The 20486-nt window shown below is 44.8% G+C and overlaps 1 protein-coding gene across 5 annotated transcripts in view; it reads left to right on the forward strand.

The window, feature by feature from the left end:
* The window catches only part of SMOC1 (SPARC related modular calcium binding 1), a 154282-nt gene that overhangs the window by 105849 nt on the left and 27947 nt on the right, over positions 1 to 20486 (forward strand). For 3 of the 5 annotated variants that reach the window (XM_072839087.1, XM_072839089.1, XM_072839090.1), the window contains exons 6-7: positions 10611 to 10700; positions 12699 to 12779. In XM_072839087.1, the coding sequence (XP_072695188.1) occupies positions 10611 to 10700; positions 12699 to 12779 (171 nt within the window). The remainder of the gene's footprint in view (positions 1 to 10610; positions 10701 to 12698; positions 12780 to 20486) is intronic. The other 2 variants (XM_072839088.1, XM_072839091.1) reach the window with 1 other exon arrangement.

Here is a 20486-nt window from a genome sequence, read left to right on the forward strand (position 1 = left end):
TCCCAGCTACCTGTCTTTCCTCTTCCCCAGCACTGAGGAAGAGGCAGGGTCATCCGCAACCTTGTCAGCATTGCCCTTAGATGGCAACAGTCTGATTCCCTACCATCTGGGGTTGGGTTTGAATGGAGCCGGGCAGCTGATGACCTCTACGGGTTGGCCTCTGCTCGCACTGGATTTCCCCAGGGAGAAGCATTCATCCTGCTACAGCACCTGCTGAAGCAGAACCCAGGCCTAGGCAGCTCCAGGAACCTGTGAGGCAGTCTTCTGCTCTCTGCATGTGTGTTGCTGCTGCTTGCTGGTGCCCTGGGCCACCCTGACCAAGTCTGGCACACCAGGGTACCAGCTTTGCAGGGTTTGGTTGCAGAGGAGTGTGCGTGGGTATGCTTGGGTGCTCATGCATCTGCTGTATCTCCTTCCTTCCTCTCTCCTCAGCTTGGCTCCATGTATTCAAGCCCTGCCCTCCACCTCAGTCCCCATTCTGGGCTCTCTGAAAGAAAGTTATACGTGGAAGATGCTGAATGAATAGTTTGAGTCCCTGCCATATGCCCATTTTCAAGGATTGGAGAGGAAATGAGGTTGAGGGATCTGGAAAAGCCTCCTAGCCATAGATTCTTATGAGTCCCCAATGTTATTAGTAACCTTTGGTTGAAACTTGGCTTCTTATTTATTGAAAGCTTCCTAAGTGCCAGGCTTGTTATAGTCACTGAGGACCCAGCAACAAGTAACATGATAAGAGCCCTTACCTTGCCTTGTGGAACTCACATTCAAATGGTTCTTAGCCTCTTCTTATAGGGGTTGTCTTCAGGTGGAGGTAAAGCCTCCCAGGGGAGCACAGACTTCTAGAGGCTGGGAAGCTCTCACCTCTGCAGGGAGAAAGCAGGTGGTCCCTCCAAACAGCCGTGGTTGGTAGTTCCCATGGCCAGAGCCTCTAAGGAAAGACTTGGAGGAGACTACCTGGGATGAACTGCCCACTGGCAAGTTCCTGATCCCTCTGCCTGGTACCCTAGATCCCCCAGGGTCTAGGTGAGGGCCAGAGATGGTCAGGCCATTGAGAATATGTTCACTGGCTCACTGTTCCTTGACTGAGTGAGTTCTGTTCCAGACATGACCCAGGAAACTCGATGGAGGCAGAGATTTCAGTGTGTGGATGCAAAGGCCTCCAGGCCACATCTGAACCACTTACCTCCAGCTCCTGTGGGAGAGGCCCACAAATTGCCTCTGTTGTACCAATACTGTTGTTGTACCAATTCTGTTCCTGCTGACAGAACACTGAGATCCAAGAGCTGCTTATTTACAAGTTTATGTGGAAAGGCAATGGAGCTAGGATAGCTAAAATAACTTTAAAATAAAAAATTAAGGAGTTATCACTCTCTCTGATTTTTTTTTAAAACAAAGAGATCTTTAATGCTTTATTTCCTTGTGACATTTTATGAATTTTCAATTCATGCTTCCCTGTGTTCTTCTGAACAAGTTGCTGTGAACTCCCTGATATATCTAGGCCTTCCGTGTAGCCTGTAGGGCCTAGAGTTTTCCCCAGGGAGTACAAATCCTAATCAGGCCCCTGACGCCTCCCTGTCCCTATCATGGGGACAAAAATGTTTGTTTCATTTCCTTTTTAAAAAATAACTTTTTTTTTTTTTAGAGCAGTTTTTGGTTCACAGCAAAATGAAGAGGAAAGTACACAGATTTCCCAGACAGTCCCTACCCCCACACAGGCAGAGCCTCCCCACTATCAACATCTGCACCAGAGTGGCACATTTGTTACAATTAGTGAGTCTTCACTGACACATCATTATCACCGAAGGCCCATAGTTTACATTAGGGGTCACCCTGGGTGTAGTACTTTCTGTGGGAATGGACAAATGTATAATGACACGTGTCTACTGTTAAAATATTATACAGAGTATTTTCACCGTCCTAAAAGTCCTCTGGGTTCTCCATCCCTGGCCACCCCTGATCTTTTTACTGCCTCCGTAATTTTGCCTTTTCCAAAATATCACAAAGTTGAAATCATAATACTCCGATTAATACTTACTATGGTATAGTAATCAGGACAGTGTGGTATTAGCTGAGAAGGATGGCACTTTAATGATTAGACACCCAAAGACAAAAACAAAAACAAGAAACCCCAAAACCTCAATCCAAACCTCATGTCTTGTACAAAAATTAATTAAAAATGGATGTTGGACTTAAATGTAAAATGTAAAACTAATAAAACTTTTAGAAGAAAACATAGAAGATCCTCAGAAATGAGAGCTAGGGGATGCCTGGGTGGCTCAGCTTGGGGCGTGATCCTGGAGTCCCGGGATCGAGTTCCACGTCGGGCTCTCTGCATGGAGCCTGCTTCTCCCTCTGCTTGTGTCTCTGCCTCTCTCTCTCTGTGTCTCCCAGGAATAAATTAAAAAAGAAAAAAAAAAAAAAAAGAAATGATAGCTAGGTGAACCTAGAGCTTTTGTGTCTTAGAACAACACACACATAATTCAAAAAACTTAAAAGTTGAGAGATTAGACCTGAACGAAATTAAGAACTTGCTCTGAAAGATCTTGTTAAGAGAACAAAAATGTACAGACTGAGGGAAATACTTACAAACCACATATCCGACATAGGACTTCTGTCTAGAACATGTAGAGAGCTCTCAGAAACTCAACCATTTGAAAAGCCATTCCATTTAAAAATGGGCAAAATACACAAATAGACATTTCACCAAAGCACATATGTAGAAGGCAAATAAACACATAAAAGATATGTTTGACATCATTAGTCATAAAGAAATACCAGTTAAGATCATGATAGGATATCACTATACACTTGTTACAGGAGCTTAAAAAAAAAAAAAAGGTGACAGTACCAAATGCTGGTAAGGCTGTGGAGAAACTGGATCTTTCATACATTCTTAGTAAAAAGGTAAAATGATATAGATGCTCTGGAAAATACTTTGGAAGTTCCTTTAAAGAGTAAACAATGAAACATACACTCCATATAATCTAGCAATGGCACTCCTGAGCATTTATTCCAGAGAAATGAAAACTTGTGTGTACACAAAAACCCATACCTGGATGATCACGGCAGCCTTGTCTGTGGTAACTGAAGAGGGAAACAACTCAAATGTCCTTTTTTTTTTTTTTTTAAGATTTTATTTATTTATTCATGAGAGACACAGAGAGAGACAGAGACATAGGCAGAGGGAGAAGCAGGCTCCATGCAGGGAGCCTGGTGTGGGACTCGATCTTGGGACCCCAGGATCACGCCCTGGGCTGAAGGCAGACGCTAAACCGCTGAGCCACGCAGGCGCCCCTCAAATGTCCTTCAGTGGGTGAAACAGCATGGTGCCTCCACACCATGGAGTAGGGCTCAGCAGTAAGCAGGGACAGGCCGTTGGTATGTGCAAACCACAGCTTGGATGGATCTTGAGGGCATTAGGCAGAGTGAGAGAAGCTGGTTTCAAAAGGTCATATACTGCATGGTTCCATTTATATAACGTTCTAGAAAAGACACGATTATAAAGATGGAGAAAGGATTAGTGGTTGCCAGGGGTGAGAGATCTTGTGGAGGAGGGGCAATGTGATCATAAAGTGGCAGTAGTAGAGGGAGATCTTTGTGGTGATGGAAATGGTGTATTGCATAGAACTACCCCCCCCAACACACACACACACACACACACACACATAAGTGATACATGTAAAACTGCTGGAATGTGAATAAGGTCCATGGATTATACCAATATCAGTTTCCTAGCTCTGATATTGTACAATAATGAGGTTACCTATATAAGTTACCTATGTATTTATATTCACCATAAGGATGTTATCATGGGGAGAAACTGGGTGAAGGATACATGGAACTTCCCTGTAATATTTTTGCAACTTCCTGGGATTCTATAATTATTTTAAAATAAAGAGTCAAAAAAATTAGCCCAGTTCTCTTTGTGAACCCAGCTCTGAACTGACTCTGCTGCTGTTGGTTCCTCCTCCCTGCTCCTTTCCCCTCCTCCCCCCTCTCTCCCCTCCTTTCTTTCCTTCTCTTTCTCCTCCTCACCCTTCTCCTCTTTCTCCTCTTCTTCCATATCTGGTCTATTGTTTTTTTCACCAGCATCACGTTTTTACTTTTATTTAGGGGAATGGAGCTTGAGGATATAGGGAAGTGTTTGCAAAACGACAACTTTGATCTTGTTTTTACTTCTTTTGGAAGGGAGTATGCAGGTGGGTAGAGAGGGAATGTAAAACATTGACCTCTTGTTCTGGAAAGGACCTGAAGTGCCCAGATAACCCCTGTTCTCAAAGGTCAGAATTAGGACAGCTCACAGTACATTTATGAGCATTATTCATGGGACATGTATCTCAGGAAATGTTGACTAAAATTCCGTCTTCCTCCTAGTATGATTTGGGCCAGGATCTTAAGGGACTTTTGCAAACAGGCACCGTTGCCTCCCTGTGATGCCCAGAATACATCATTTCAACTTCCACACACTGGGTCCCTGAGTCACATGCTGAAGGGGCTGGTGGCTCTGGCATAAATGTGGTCCCATCAAAATCAAGAACCTTCCAGTACTTCTACCGGGCTGAAGTTTATCTCCATGTCTTTGTGAAAGATGACTAATGGCAGCCTAAAAGAGGGAGGGTGACCCGTGATGAACAAGGTTTGGGCAGAGCCCAAGAATCGAAGGGGACTTGGGATCGTGGAGAGACCTTCCAAATCTCGGGAGGGGGGGTGGTGATTTCTTTTTTCCTCGTTCTCCAAGGCTCCTCAGTCTCAGAGACCCCAAGAGATGCCATTAATACAGATTCCTCCTCTGGCCCCTTTGACACATTTGCTTTTGAAGGACCTGGAAGAGAAAGCTCTTTGTATGTGGTCAGAATAAACTCATTGTACACCCAAACAATTAACTCCTCAATGGACTTGCCAGCCCCTTGAAAGGCCCGGCCCTGCTTCCCTGGACCTCTTGGGCTCTATTCAGTCCCTTAAGCACACCAATGTTTTTGAGTTTTTGTTTTGTTTTGTTTGTTATTCTGAAAAGTCTTTCGCTAAGAATAGTCAGAGCGGATCAACATTGTCCTCAGCCTGCATTTATCTCCACTTGCCAGCGAATGTCAATCAGGAATCAAAAAGCCAAACAGAGGAGGCTTTGAACGGTGTCATCGGGGTCGAAGTGACTTCCAGCTGTCTGTGCGTGGGCCAGGCCTTCTCGCAGGGCAAGGAATTGTGCTGTCACACAAACCCACTGTCTGGCCAGGCTTGCAGAGCCCGTGCAGGGGCTGCAACTTTCTGGGGGCTGCACCTCAAGGACAAGGCATGGTTGGCAGTTGGAGAGCTCGGGAGGCCAAATGCCAGGGCTCTGGGCCTAGGCAGTTTACAGAGCAGCTCATTGCCTGTGGGCCTTTAGCAAATCACTTTCTTGCCCTAAGACTCAATCTCTTTTTATCTGCCTGGTCACTTCCTCTGTGCTGGCCAGTGGTGAGACTAGATGAGGAAAGCCACCTGCTAGAAATTGAGTGTTGCAAAATGTGGTCTCATTATTGTTGATCTTGACCCCATCCTTGAGAAATTTTTTCAGGTTTGCCTCATTCATTCATTCCTTCATTCATGAATGTAGTAAGCTTGCCTTGTTTTTTTATTTTGTTGTTCTATTTTTTATTTTACTTAAACCTTTTTTTAACATTTCCAAATTTATATTTTTCTCCCTGTAAGTAAAATGATAATCTTTGAATTGGCTTTTCTCAGCGTTCTATCCTCTTCTCCTTGTTCTGGAAGAGAATTGTGGGGTTAAAGAGAACTAAAGTCCTACTACCATTTGAGATCCAAAAGTACCACCAATGATAAGCACCAGGCATCGAATCGTCAGGTGCATATATGTAAACTGAGATTCAGATATATTTTTCTTTAAAATATGTGGGAGAGTCTCCCCACAAATTAGGGATCATTGAAATAATTCAGCTGCTGCTGCTTGAGGTTTGATTCTAGATGACATTAGTACTACCTCTGCTTTTAACAGCTTTATTGAAGCATAATTACATACCATAAAATCTGCCCGTCATAAATGTACAGTTCAACAAATTTAGCACGTTTTGAGCATTGTATAGCTGTTCCCAGGGAATATTTCCATCATTCCAAAAAGAAACCTTGTACCCATTTATAGTTACATCCACTACCTCCTCCAGCCCCAGGCACCTACATGTCTGGTCTCTGTAGACTTATCTTTAGTAGGCATTTAATCTAAGTGGAATCTTATGATATGTAATACTTGTACCTGGCTTTTTTCATGTAGTCTAATGTTTTTGAAGTCTATATATATCATCACATGTATTAGGAATTCATTCTTTTTCATTGCTGGGTAATATTCCATTATATGGATATATATCACTATTTGTTTGTTCACCAGCTGACAAATATTTGGATTGTTTCCAGTTTGAGGTTGTTATAAGTAATGCCGCTATGGATATTTACATACCTGTCTGAGTGGACATATTTTTCTTTTTCTTGGATGGATTCCCAAGAGTGGAATTTCTGGGTCAAACAGTAATTTTCTATTTAACATTTTAAAGAAATTGCCAAACTCTTCCCCAACATGGCTACTCCATTTTACATTCCCACAGCAATGAACAAGGATGTTAGTTTCTCCTCACTCTTGCCAACATTTGGTATTTCCTATTTTTAAAATTTTAGCTATTCAAGTAGGTACATGGTGGTACCTCATTGTGTTTTTTTTTTCAAGATTTTATTTATTTATTCATGAGACACACACACACACACACACACACAGAGTCAGAGACACAGGCAGAGGGAGAAGCAGGCTCCATGCAGGGAGCCCAATGTGGGACTCGATCCCAGGTCCCCAGGATCAGGCCCTGGGCCGAAAGCAGATGCTCAACCGCTGAGCCACCCAGATGTCCCTCCTCATTGTGGTTTTAATCTGCATTTTCTTAACAACTAATCTTGTTGAGCATCCTTTAATGTATCCATTAGCTAGCTGTCCATGCATTGTCTTTGGTGAAATGTCTATTAAAATACTTTGTTCATTTTAAAATTAGGCTGTTCATCTTCTTACTAAGTTAAAAGGTTTACTTTATATTTTTAATTTAAAAACTTTGATAGGATTTTAATTTTGTAAATCCATTCTTAAAAGTAAGCAGTTGGATAGGATGGTTTGTCCTCATGGTATTTATACCTTTAAAGTCCTTGCTCATATATAGTGTCCTGAGGCCTTTAAAGTCTTTACTCTTGCACATTATTCCAAGCCTGGGGAGGCAGGGATCCTTCATTTTTAGAATAGGATATCATTGCCCAGAAAAGTGAGGCATTCAGGTTGCCCACTTTGTTGGATGTAAAGCCAGGATCTGGAGTGTGACTCCACTGGAGACTGGGAGACTGAGTGGAAGCTTTTCTTTCTCCTCAGGACTCAGTGTGGGGCCTGGTATTGTCCCAAGCCTTGCCAGGAAGCAGAATTGATGTGGACCTTGGACCCAAGCCTTGGACCTGTGTTTGGTTGAAGGGTGCGCTTGTTTGCTGGGGTAGGAGCCAGGTGCCCAGGTGCCCGGAGATGATGGTCAGAGGGTCCTGTTGGCTTTGGCTGGGCTTCTCATCCTTTGGGTAGCTGAATTTCACAGGTGGTTCTCCTGGCAGTGCAGCACTCTGTCTTTTCTCACTTCATAAAGATTTCCACCTGGGGCCTCCATTGTGGCAGCACAGCTGTATCTCCTCACCCTTGGTGACCTTGCCCTGCAGGAAGATTCTCTCCCAGCACGTGCCTTCATGCGATGTGGGCCCTGGGCCTCCATCTGGGCAACCGTGGAGGTCCTCAGCCTGCAGAAGTGTGAAACGTCCCTGGGAGACTGGAAATACTTCTTCCTCTCCTTGAGCAACAGACCTTTGCTGATTACTACACCAGATGGGCAGTCCCAGACTCTCATCTGGCTGATGGGAGAAGTAAGCATGTTTTCTGTTATTCTACTTCAGAGAAAGATACAGCTCTTGGAGTATGGGGGGATTATAGTTGAATATTAAAATATTGCATGACCTATTTTTTCACTGGGGATCTCACCATTGTCCCTCTGGGAATGTTTGATTTCTCACTTTCCCTTTGTTACCCATAAGACCCCTAAAGTGAAGCCACTCCGTATGGAGGGGCTGAGCACATCGTGCTGGGCTATTTAGACTGTGAACTCTTCATCCGGCAGGAGCAACCAAATGTGCATTGCAGCTGCCAAAAGACTTCATTCAGTGGCTCATTGAATTCAATGGAAAGAGGTGTTAATAGAGTCAGGGGAAGTGATGCTGTTAAAAAAAAAAAAGTGACATTGTGTGGTTCTGCTCTGTGTTTATTCTCCCTCAATGACTTCCAGATCAAACTGACACAGTTTTGCATCAAAAGATGCCTGTTCTGGACTCCAGTTTGAGGCAAATAAGATATCCAGCAAGCTAACTCTCCCCCTACTATATCTCCTTCCTTGGGATGATTGTCAGATAGTTCAGGATTGCCTTGGCCCCTGTGGGAGTTGGGTCTTGGTGTCAGCACAGGAGAATAATAGCAGGGTCATGTGTCACGCAACTGTCGGTTTGCTGGCTTCAGCCTCCAGCCATGATTAGGGTCTCTCTAGCTCGCCAGGCTGCAGATCCCAAGGGTGGGGTGTTGGTGCAAGAAAGGGATCAGAACTCTGTTTTTCGTCCCTCCCTGATAAGATGTAGGGAAGTCGGCCAAAGGTTTTGGGAGCTCTAAATGGTGGAGGATTGTTATTATGGGTGATCTGACTGGCGTCTCAGAGACTGAGAACTTGCATTCTCCATAGTTAATGAACTACATGAAGAGGATTAAGAGGTACAACCTTCAAGTTACAAAATAAATAAGACATGGGGATGTAACGTACAGCATAGGGAATATAGTCAATAATATTGCAACGACTTGGTGTGGTGACAGATGGTAACTAGACTTACTGTGGTGACCATTTTGTAACCTATGTAAACATCAAATCACTATGTTGTACCCCTGAAACTAATATTAAATTGTATGTTAATTATTCTTCCATCAAAATAAATAAATAAAGACAAATTATAATAACCAAAAGCTTAAAAATAATAACCATTGGCAAAACAAATAAATACATAAAAATAAATACATACCAAACAAATATGTGAATAAAATGATGGGAAATAAAGTTAATGCTTGGAGAATATAGTGTTCAATTGTGAAAGTTCTCTGGGGGATGGTATAATCATCACACTGCCTGAGACCACGGGGTTCTTCTTCCTCTCCCCTGCCTAGGGAGAAACAGAGGAATCTCTAAACTATGTGTTCTCAATGGGGTCAGAGACACCAAGAAGGCAAAATTGATTGAGGGGGCAGAGGGGCAAAAGAATCTTTGCTCTTTTTATGTATAAAGTACAGAAATACCTACAGTACATCAATAAATATACAGTGTTTCTGTTTTATTAATATTTCATTAGGAAGATGATTAGGGAAAAAGTCTAAAAATGTTCTTTAGGTGGGCAATAATGAAAACAAGTTGAGAGACACTGCCCTACACTAAAGTGGGGATCCCCTCCCACTTTTGGGGATCTTGATGAAAGTAACTCAGAGTCCTGAAAGGTAGGTAACATCTACACTCACTCCTGACCTGCAGAGGTTCTTGCTCTGCAGAGAGCTGCCAACACTAGCTGGAATGATGTGCATGAAGACTTTGTTACTGGGAACTTCCTGCTCCTGTCATCTATGGTAGAAATTTGAAAGCAAATCCAGGGTGCAGTTTCTCACATTCCCTTCTATTTTGTTTGCCTCTACTTCTCACGGGGAATTGGAGGACATGATGTTTCACAATTAAAAGTGTTCTAAGGGTTCCTGATTCTCTTCAGTTTAGCATACTGGAGAGAGGATGGTCCTTCCTGCCTTCTCTTCCTTTTTAGGGGAGGATAGAGAATTAGCTAGGTATTCAGGAGACTATAGCACCACCATTTCTTGTTTTCCTTAAGCTCTTCAGTGAAGGCCACTAGGTACTAGGCTGGTACCTTTCACAAGGGGGCAGGATAGGAACTGGAGACACCAGAATTTGATGCCATAAAGTATGCCAACCTTATCCTAACATGCCTGGCCAAAAATCCAGGGCTGCTGGGGAAGATGCCCACCAACCCCCTAGCCCAGCTTTCCTGTGGGGTGGCTCAGGGGCTGACAGAGTCATCATGCTGGTGCATGTGGGTTGATGATGAAGGGCCCTCCAAAGCCATGATAGTTGAGCTCCCTTTTGTCCCTCCCCTGGGATGGTGAACACACACCTGGGTTTGTCTTACTAATGGTGCCTCTCTGTGGTTCTTTTATTTCTTTTCTTTCTCTCTTCCTTGCTCTCTCTTTCTTCCTTCTTTCTCTCTTCTTTCTTTTTCTTTCTTTCTTTCTTTCTTTCTTTCTTTCTTTCTTTCTTTCTTTCTTTCTTTCTTTCTTCCTTCCTTCCTTCCTTCCTTCCTTCCTTTCTTTCTTTCTTTCTTTCTTTCTCTCTCTCTCTCTTTCTTTTTCTTCCTTTCTTTCTTCCCTTTCTCTTTGGTCTCTTCATTGGGACTTGGCCGGGCCATGTGCAAACCCCAACCATTCAACAGTGCTGGAGAGTAGATAGTATTTACCTCAATAATGGTAGTCTCTTTTCGATTCTTTTTAACCCTCAATTCAGATGACGGGTCTAAACCGACACCCACGATGGAGACTCAGCCCGTGTTTGATGGAGATGGTAAGCTCTTGTATTACGCATTACTTCCGACTCATATTCTCCCACCCGTTTTTAGATTTGAGGAATGTCTTTCCTTTGGATGTTTATATAAGCTTTATTATTAGTTTTTTTTTCTTTTTTAATTTCAATTTTTCCCAGTTTAGGCTGCGTTGTTTTAACCTTTTTAAAAAATGCAAATCCTCCCAGGAACTGGTACACTCTCTACTTCTGGAAAGGCTCTCTGTTCTAACCAGGCTTCCTGCGTGGCTGTTGATGTCCAACAATAACACAGCCTGGATGGACCCTTTGAGCTGCCAAGACCAAGGAGCGATGGCTGAGAAAGACAGGCCAGCATGTCCCTTCAGTAGATGAACCAACATTAAAAGTCCTTTCTCTGTGCCCAGCATTGTGCTAGGCCTCTGGGTGACCAAGAAGGAATAGATAAGATGAAGCCTTTGCTCTCAGACAGTGACAACTATTGGAGAGCTTTATGTGTTAAATTATATGGTCTCAGTTTTTATCATATGGGACGTTTGTGGAAGAAAGAACTTACAGCGGTCTGGGGAAAAGGCTATGGGAGGAGATGGGACCTGGATTGGACCTTGAAAGGGGAAGGGAAGAATCAGGGAATTGCAGTGGGGGAACTGGTGTGGACAGAGGGGAGAGTATGGTGAGAATGGGGTATAGTGGGAAAGTAGGAGGAAAGAGATTGGTTGGTGGACCTGGTTTGGCTAAGTTGGACCTTGAGAGCTGAGTCCAGGCATTTGAGAGAATTCTAGGGGAAGAGAAATAGTGTGGCTGGTAGCAAGAAAGAGGCTGGATGTTCCTGGAGGTATGAGGAGTAGACAGAAGGAGCATGGGGTGCAGAAGGCTGGCCTCTATTTGAGTTTGAGCTGCTCATGGCCTGCATTCTTCAGTGTGCTTTGCTATGCACTCAAGGTTCCCATGAGGAGAAGTAGGAAGCTTGGCAGAGTGCAGTTTCTGGAAAGTCTGACAACAAGGTTCAGCTCTCAGTGCAATATGCAGTGACCTTTGAGCAGCTTTCAGCTGGTGTATCCGCCTGAATCACGAGACTGGACAGGGAGACAGGAATAAAGAGAAATTGTGCTACTGGTTGGTACTGTCACTACGGATGTCCCTAGCAGAGGTCAGCTCTAGATAGAAGTATTGAAATGTGAGCTATCCTTTACAACTGGTCATTTTGTGGAATGCATATATATCTATTGATGTCTAGAAATTCAGATGTTTCTGTGATCCACAAATCTCCTGGATTTTTGGCAAGTCTGGGATCCTGGGGGATCAGATGGGAAATGGAGACCATGTCACCTTGGGAGATTGCTCCAACAATCTCACTGAAGAACTAATCACTCTACAGTGTGTTCAGGGTCCTCCTGATTCTTATAATACCACTAGTCCACTGTGTGACCCAAGCCCTGAAGGGCCTAGAGGCTTCCAGCAAGCTCTCTGGATGGAGGCTTTCAGCCTCTGTTCAACAAGAAACCATTAGGAAGGATATTGACGCACACATTGGACTCATCACTTTCCTTCCCACGTGGAACAGAGTCTCAGCAAGCTGAAATCTGTTGTGGCTCAGCCATTTCCTCCAAAATGGTCTCTGTGGTTTGTTTGGCATTCATTTGTTGATTTATCCCCTTTAAATCTTCATCCAGGGAAGCAGCTGAGAGAGACTTGGCTTGGCCCATGCTCCTCACCTCCTGGGATAATATTTTTATTCCTGGATGGAGCAGCTCAGCGCCTCTGGACTTAGACCACTCTGCCCCTGAGCACGGGAGGCCCTGGTTGGCTCCTAAGAGCTGGCAGGGAGGGGAGCTTCCGTAGTGAGAAGGGAGAGGGCATTGGGACAAAGTGGATGTGAAATGAGGGAGGAAACTCAAAGCCTTGATGCCTCAGGCTTTAGAAAAATCTCCTTGAGTCTGGGGATCATACTTCAAGTTAACTACTCCCTTTGCCTAGACTTTATTTTCTGTCCTTCTTTTTCTCTCTCTTTTTTTCCCCCAGAAATTACAGCCCCTACTCTATGGATTAAGCACTTGGTAATCAAGGACTCCAAAGTGAACAACACCAACATAAGAAATTCAGGTAAAGAATCTGCCTGGGACTGGATACATGCCTGATATGCCTGGGGTTGCCCCATGGTTGTTCCCCCACCACCTGTTGTGTGGGCTTGGGCAAATCATCTAACCTGTCTTGTCTTCAACTTCTACAGCTGTAAAATGAGATTACATGAGTTAATCCCTTACAACTTTAATTTTCTTCAATTAATAGCTCAGGGATCATCTTTTGTGAGTAGCTGATCCTTTTAGCAAAAAATCTTTTGACTGTTTTAATTGACTCTATTTTAACTGACTATTTTAATTGATTCTTTATATGCCATGCAGAAGAATTCAAAAAAATGATCTGGCATGGAAAAGTTGGACTTCAGATCATAAGAGACTTGGTTCTATGCATTTTTTCTTAATTTTTTATTTATTTATGATAGTCACAGAGAGAGAGAGGCAGAGACACAGGCAGAGGGAGAAGCAGGCTCCATGCACTGGGAGCCCGACGTGGGATTCGATCCCGGGTCTCCAGGATCGCGCCCTGGGCCAAAGGCAGGCGCCAAACCGCTGCGCCACCCAGGGATCCCAGTTCTATGCATTTTTTAAGGCTCAAATAGCTAATTACATTCATGTCTTTTCTCATCTGATCTTTTGAGGGTCTTGTGAATGGTCGGGTTTTGGTACTGGCTGAACCCCCTGCAGAAATGAGATAATTTTTGGGGGGTGATCAGATTTGTAGGACTCATTCACTGAATTCATTTATCATCTATGAAAACCAAAGTCAATAAAGCTCACTTATCATCATAAAGACCAGATGTCCACCAACAGGAAAATGTGTTAACAAACCCAGTCTGTATCTCCATCGTGTGAAAATCATCCTTCTTTCAGCCTAAGACTTCATTATGAGAAATGCCCCTCTGCATAATTTATGCCTGCATAAATTTGGTGAATCTCATTTCAGCCATATCATTTTTTCCTTATGGGTATCAAGGTCTGTAAACAAAAGATACATGCTTTGAACTGATGGACAGCGTTTACTGTTAATGAATGAGTGGGCTGTCATCAGCCCCCTTTAGTCTTCTCTGTCCTCAAGATGGTAGGGTGGGAACCTGAGTGTAAGAAGTGAGTTACCCCTTGAGCTGAATCCATGCAGCTTTAGTTGATTTTCTCGGTGATGTAGGCTGGTCAGTACCTCCGCATGTTCTCTGGTTCCCCGTTTGATAAAAGCTGGAGGTACGGGATGATGGGGTTGGGAGGTTGTGGTAGGCAATTGGGAATGTTAACGATACCGTTTACAGTGAGAATTCTTTAATCGGGAAAGAATTCATTTGTCATTGTGAGCCAAAGCTTCTTTGTAGAACCTTCTTCCACCTCCCTTCTTGCTGTTAGGCAAATATGGTAAGTCAACGAGACATGGTTTTGGTGCCTGGGGTACTTGAAAGTGACATCCACCACTGGTCCCCCTGTTCCCCGAATCCCCCTGCCCCCAACAGGTCTGCAAAGCCCAGGGTGAGGCTTCATTCTCACTCTATGACCAGTGGCAGGAATGAGGGTCAGTGCTTTCTGAAATTCTATAGCACCGTTTGCCTGGAACACTTACTTGACATTCAGCAGTCGCTTCTAGAAATTGCTTCTTTTTCATCTACCAGTGTCTAATTTCTCTGCCTAAGCTCTAAACTCCGTGAGGGCAAGGGCTTTGTGGCCTGTCTATTATATCTATTATAGAATCTAGCTCACTGTGTTTGATTGTTCTGGGGGAGGACAGAGGAGAAAAGACCATCATCACCATCATCATCAAAATCAGAATCATCCTGTCAGGTCCTGCACACCTTGATGTGTGTTATCTCACTGAAGCTTCACCGCAACCCGATGAGATAAGTATTGTTATCACCTCCATCTGACAGATGAAGAGTTGGAGGCTGAGAGGGAGGAAGTAACTTATCCCGGGTTCCAGCTAGTAAGGGGTGGGGCTGGGGAAAATGATTTATCTCTGCAGAATGGAGTGCTTGTCATCTTGGGCTGTTTCCTCGGAAGGAAGTCAAGTGGTGATGTGAAGTTATTGGATGTTTGCTTCCACTCAAGTTCTTTGGCTTTCCATTCCTACTCACCCTGTATAGTTTCCAACAGGATGAGTATTGGATTTTATTGAGAAATGGTTTCCAGGCAGGTACAACCACCTTCCTTTTGTTGGCATCACCCAGCCACCTTCATGTTTCCCTGGTTGGCCCCAGTTATGTTCGGAAGGTTAGTGTATAGAACAGGAGAGTTCAGGGAGAACTGAAGATTCCCTGGGAGAAACTGAGACCAGCAATAACTATCAGAGATCAATACCTTAGGCATTTTCTAATAAACTGAGGACTTTCTCCATCATGATCGAGTGGTAATACTGAGTACCTGTTGGTCCTTTTAATGGAATTATGTGTAAAAGACATATAGGAAGGGATAGGTGAGTGGCCATCTGTTTGTTCATGCAAATAACGTTTTATTGGAACACAGCCACACCCATTTATTTACATATTGTCTATGGTTGTTTGGGGGTTGCAACAGTAGAGCTGAATAGTTGTGACAGAGACTGTCTGGCCTGCAAAACCCAAAATGTTTACCATCTGACCCTTTACAGAAAGCAGTTTGCTGGCCCTTGGCCAATGGGATTGAAATAGAAGCATTTGGATGGGAACATACGCATGGGGGTGTCTTTCTGGGTTTTAGCCCCTCTCATAGGCCAGACAGAAGGAGGGACTGTGCCTCCTGAGACGTTTCCTGACATGCCCAGGGAAGCCTGCATCGGCTCAGGAACTCTGGGCAGCTGACATAGCCCTGCCCTGTCTAACATTAACCTTTTGTAAGCTTTAACATTCTGTTCTGGTGCATGCTCTCACAAATGGGATGCCAGGGAAGCTTCCTGAGAACTGGCTTTTGTGGGCAGAGGTAGGGAATCATTTGTATATAAGAGTGGTAAACCTTGTAATGGCATCGGTAGGGGCTTTGGTATTGGACAAACCAATAGGCCTGGCTTCCAGTGCTAGCTTCCTGTGAGAGGCTGTGACCGTGAGAAAGTTCATTATATGTGAAACAAAGTTCTCAGTGCCTTGCAGGGTTTTTCTGGGGATTCAACAATATATATGAAGTGCCTAAGGCAGAGTAGGCATATCATGAAAGAATTAAAAAATAATGGCTACTCTTGATGGGATATCTTATATATATTGTGCCAACAGCCATTCTTCAGGTTATTTCATTCAGTTTGATGAGAAATCAGAGAACACTTTAATGATAATTCATGTCTAGGCAGCCGGCTCTGGTATGGACCAGAGCCTCTGGGTCAAGCCCCTGAGGCAGTTTCCCATTACAGTTTGCCAGAGGTTCGGGGCTAGGTGAGCTTCAGCCCCCACCTGTGGGGAGGGTGAAGTGGGTGGCAGAAGCCAGTCTAGGTGAGAGCTTTCCCACTCCCTCTCAGAGGGAGAAGGCTATCCCAGTTGCTTCTACACCCCAAACATCCTTCTTTCACACTCAGACCCTGTGACGCCAGGTTTGTTTTCTGGCCTGGGGACTATTGATGTTGGAAAGGTTCCACTGGGCAGCTGAAGCTTTGCAATAACATGACACATATGCCTGCAGACTTATCCTGTCTCCTCTCCTCCTGGAGGTGTCGATCCTTGTTTTGAAGGCTTTGTCTTGTGTTCACTGTGGTCAGTGTTGCCTTTTGAGTACTTGGCAGCCTCAGCATTGATGGGTTTACCTCTTTGAACTCCTGTCTCTGATTCTTGTCTCTGTTGCACCAGGGACTTCTCTTGCATTCAGGAAGACCACGTACCTAGCCAGCCAACACCCTAGAACTTGACAGCAGCCATCTCCTCACATAGACAGAAATGTTGGCCAGAGACTCTGTTCTGCTTTTAGAACCAAACATGAAATCTCACTGAGTTTTTGGTATCAGAGGCTAGCTACCAAGGCATTTCTTAATATAGCCAGAGTTTAAAAATCTTTTTAATCATCTACATTTTATAGAAGAAAGCAAAGAGATTAAAGAAATGACGAAAACTAGGTTTTGTCTCATTCTCCGTCCCATATTCCATGTCCCATTGCTTCTAATTTTACTACGTGCAGACACTCTCCTACAGCTGTGATTTATAAAAGTCTCTCTCCACCCTCCCCTTTTTTTCCCTGTATAGCAGAATTCTGTGTTTTCTTGTCTGGGAAAATACTCTGAGGAAATATGGTTGTGTGAGCCTCAACTCTTCTCTTGGGGCAGCACACTGACACTCTCAAGGCACATAGACCCTTTCCCTCTGCCCCCACGTGGCTGGCTAACTCTTGAAGCCACTGGTGGGGTCATTTGACTTCTCTTCTTCCTTCCCTGTCTCTTTCTCTCTTTTCCTGCCGCCTATCCTATGTTAACTTCTTTCATGATCTGATCTGGGATTTCGAAAAGGCACTAGAACCCAGCCCTGAGGGTGAAATCCAAAAGGACTTGCTTTTCCTCCCTTGCCTCTTTGCCCGCCAGAGCTTCCTTCCTTCCGGGCATCACTGAATGCAGCAGCTTGTGGAGGCTGTTTCCCAGAGACAGAGTCGTCTGCAGGGATACAGGTGGAAATGCATATCCTTTAAGTTTTGCTGCAAAAACAGCCCATCTCCTCACACACGGGAGCATTTGGCTAACTCACCATCCACGTGGCAGGTAAGCTGTTGGCAGCACCCCTGCTCTTACCTGCCGGCGTCAGAGCCGTGCTCCTCCCGGCCTGTTGCGGGCCCTTGGTCTGCTCCTTCCTCACCAGGGAAACTCCTATCAGGACAGCTGCTATGACTGGGATGTGGGGTCACTGAGGCAACTGTGCCTCCCAGCCGGATCCCCCAGCCCCCAAACCGGCGCTCTTGGCCTGCCCAAAAACCGTGGGCTGATGTAATGACCTGAGGCCTGGAAAAATAAACAGCTCTCAGGGAAACCAGCAGTAGCCGTTGTAAGCAAATCCCCCACAGCCACCTGGAACCTTGCACATGACGTGATTGGAAGGAAGAATGAGTAATCCGCTAACGTTAGCAGCCGAGGACGGGTCTGGGCTTGTGAGCATTTAAAATATCTGTATAAAAACAAACCCTTGATGTTTATTTCTATAACTGGCCTTCTGGATGTCTGCCCATCTATCTTCTGCAGGTGTCTTGGTCAGTCACGGCCAGTAGAATGGAGCTGAAGACAGGGAAGGCTGCTCATCCCTCTGCCTCTCTCCATAGCAACATGGCCTTTCTCAAGTTTTCCCTTTGCAGACAGGAGCCATAAACACATTTGGAGGCCCCAGAGAGCCCAGCCCCTTGTTTTAAAATTCGCTTCCCCAGTTATCTTGCTCCTTCACCCCACTGTATCTGCTTTGGCCATAGGGGTACGGTGGTGGGACAAGCTGAAGTGAGAATACGATTGGCCTCTGGGCCTTGCTTGAACAGCAAAGGTTTTTTCGGTAGGTGAGTTTGTATGCTTTTTGGTGTTGATTGCAAAACCATGTACCCTAGCCTTTTCTTTTGACCTCTGCTACTAAAAATCTGAAATTACTAAAGGTCTGCTAGGGTACTGTAATCGGCTCCTTCCAATTTGCTAGAAGTAAACTATGATCTGTGCTTTGTCTGAGGATCCTCATTCTGTGTTTATTTATAAAATGGCTTTGCAAGAAGGCAGGGTATCTGTCTTATAAACACACTCACGCGTTAGTGTTTTGGGGAATGAAGAGTGAAGTTATGATACGTTATTTGACAAATTTAAAACTGTCTTGTCCATTCTCCGCTCCCACCTCTGCCCCGGCATGTGCCCCCTCCTTCCCTCTTGCCTGAATTTTTATTTGCCAGCTCTTGATCTTAAAGAACAGAGCTTGTCAGATCGAGGTCAACGAAGTTACTGAGCAAAACTAGAAAGAAGACAGCTTGCCACTTCTCAGTACTTCTCATTGCAAAACCGCTGGGAAGCATTTCACATTCTTTTTGGTGGAAGGGTCATCTGAGCTCACTTAAGGCAGCAGAGATGGGGCCTTTTCTAAAATTTGTGGGGATGTGAGTCAGTGACGCTTTGGGGGAAAAGTTAAAAAAAAAGTGCCTATATGCTATATTGGGATCATCTATCCTCGAAGAACTGTCTTCTGTAGAATTTATATCTTGTTTTCCTCCACTTCTCAGTTTCTTCTGTGTGGGAGGGTAGAGGTCCTTGCTTCCAACAATGGCGAACCATGCATGGCCATTTTAGGTTCCACAGAGAGAAATTACTTAGACAGGCTGGTTGGTTTGTAATTTCCCTTTACATGTCCTCACCCACGACATTTTGTCCCAGCAAAGCACCCTATTTACTTACGGAGCCTACTGCAAACAGCCCTGTGAGTAGGTGCCCTCAGCCTGCATCAGGGATCAGGGATGGGCATGGTGGCTTCTGTTCTGGAAATGGGGCTCTGAGTCACAGTATGACTCTGCAGGGGTTGAGAGGTACAAGGCAGAACCTGGAAGCCCCACAGCCTTGCTCCTCACTTGACCCCTTCCTGGTGCTTGGCTTCGACTGGGACGTAGGAGGCAGACTTTGGATCAGGGCCCTGAGCTGCGGAAAAGTGCATCTGATGCTGCTTAATTGTAAGACTGTGGGCTTTGAGAGGGTGTCCTCGAGTACCACTGTTTCATTTTAAATGACAAAAAAGAGCCCAGGCTAGTTAAGGGCCTTGTCCAGGTCAAGGCCTCTACCTGGTGCTAAGAGGAAGAAATACAAGGAATGTCTAAAGCAGGAGCTGGCTGTTGGGCCATGGTGTGCCAAAGGGAAGCAGCAGTGGTGCAGTCCACTCCAGTGCAGAGAAGTGTTCTATCGCAGCTATTGTTTTGAGTTGCTGGCATGGTGATCATAAAAAAGTAGACTGATTCTTAGTTACATTATTATTTTTTTAGTTTGCCTACAGGCAGTGTGCCCCTTTATTGCCTTCACTTGGAGCAGACTGCGCCCCCTACTCATCCCTGTGGTCCAACTGGAGAGATTGGTTATTCATGGGGATCAGGAAGCCCAGGTTCACTCCACATTTGCTGGGTACACTGCTACCTTAGACTGGCTAAGACCTTAGACCCTTCAACAACTGGCTCTGGGGCCAGGTTAAATGCTTCACATCTACTTCTTCATTTAATACCTTAGTGACTCTGTGGGGTGTGTGCTGTCATTACCCTGCTTTTACAGGTGAGAAACTGGGAACTTATGTTGTTGAAGGAAACTGCCAAGGTCACAGAGCCAACACATGGTAGAGGCTGATCCATCTGATCCTAAGGCTCATGCTCTTGGCCACCATGCTGTACCACCTTTACTCTAGCTGTTGTTGACTTCCATGAAACAATGACGGAGCCTTCCCTGTGCCAGGCCCTGGGGTGGAGTGTGCAAGAGGGGGAGTGCTAGGCCCTTACTCTTGCATTCAGCTTTGCCAAGGAAGCCCAGGTGTCCCTGTACCAACTCCACTCCTATTCCTCTGACTGTACTGAGTTCCCTCTGGCATTGGGAACAGCCATCCCACTGAGCATTGATCCCATCCTCACCTCTTCTGGACCAGAGGTGAAGAGCATTTCCCATCAGAAGGGGTAACCTCCTCCAGAGAAGTAGTCCAAAGTCCCTCTGTAGGTTAAGATTGGGTGATGGTATCATTTTCACCTCATTTGGCTGCCCACTAGCTAGGGGAAATGGCTTTTAGATTAAAGAGATGGGGAAACCCATTCCAGTGGAAGAGGTGACTATTTTAAATGTGCACATATTCTG

The sequence above is a fragment of the Canis lupus genome, chromosome 9, assembly GCF_048164855.1.
Source record: "Canis lupus baileyi chromosome 9, mCanLup2.hap1, whole genome shotgun sequence".
Classification (NCBI taxonomy): domain Eukaryota; kingdom Metazoa; phylum Chordata; class Mammalia; order Carnivora; family Canidae; genus Canis; species Canis lupus.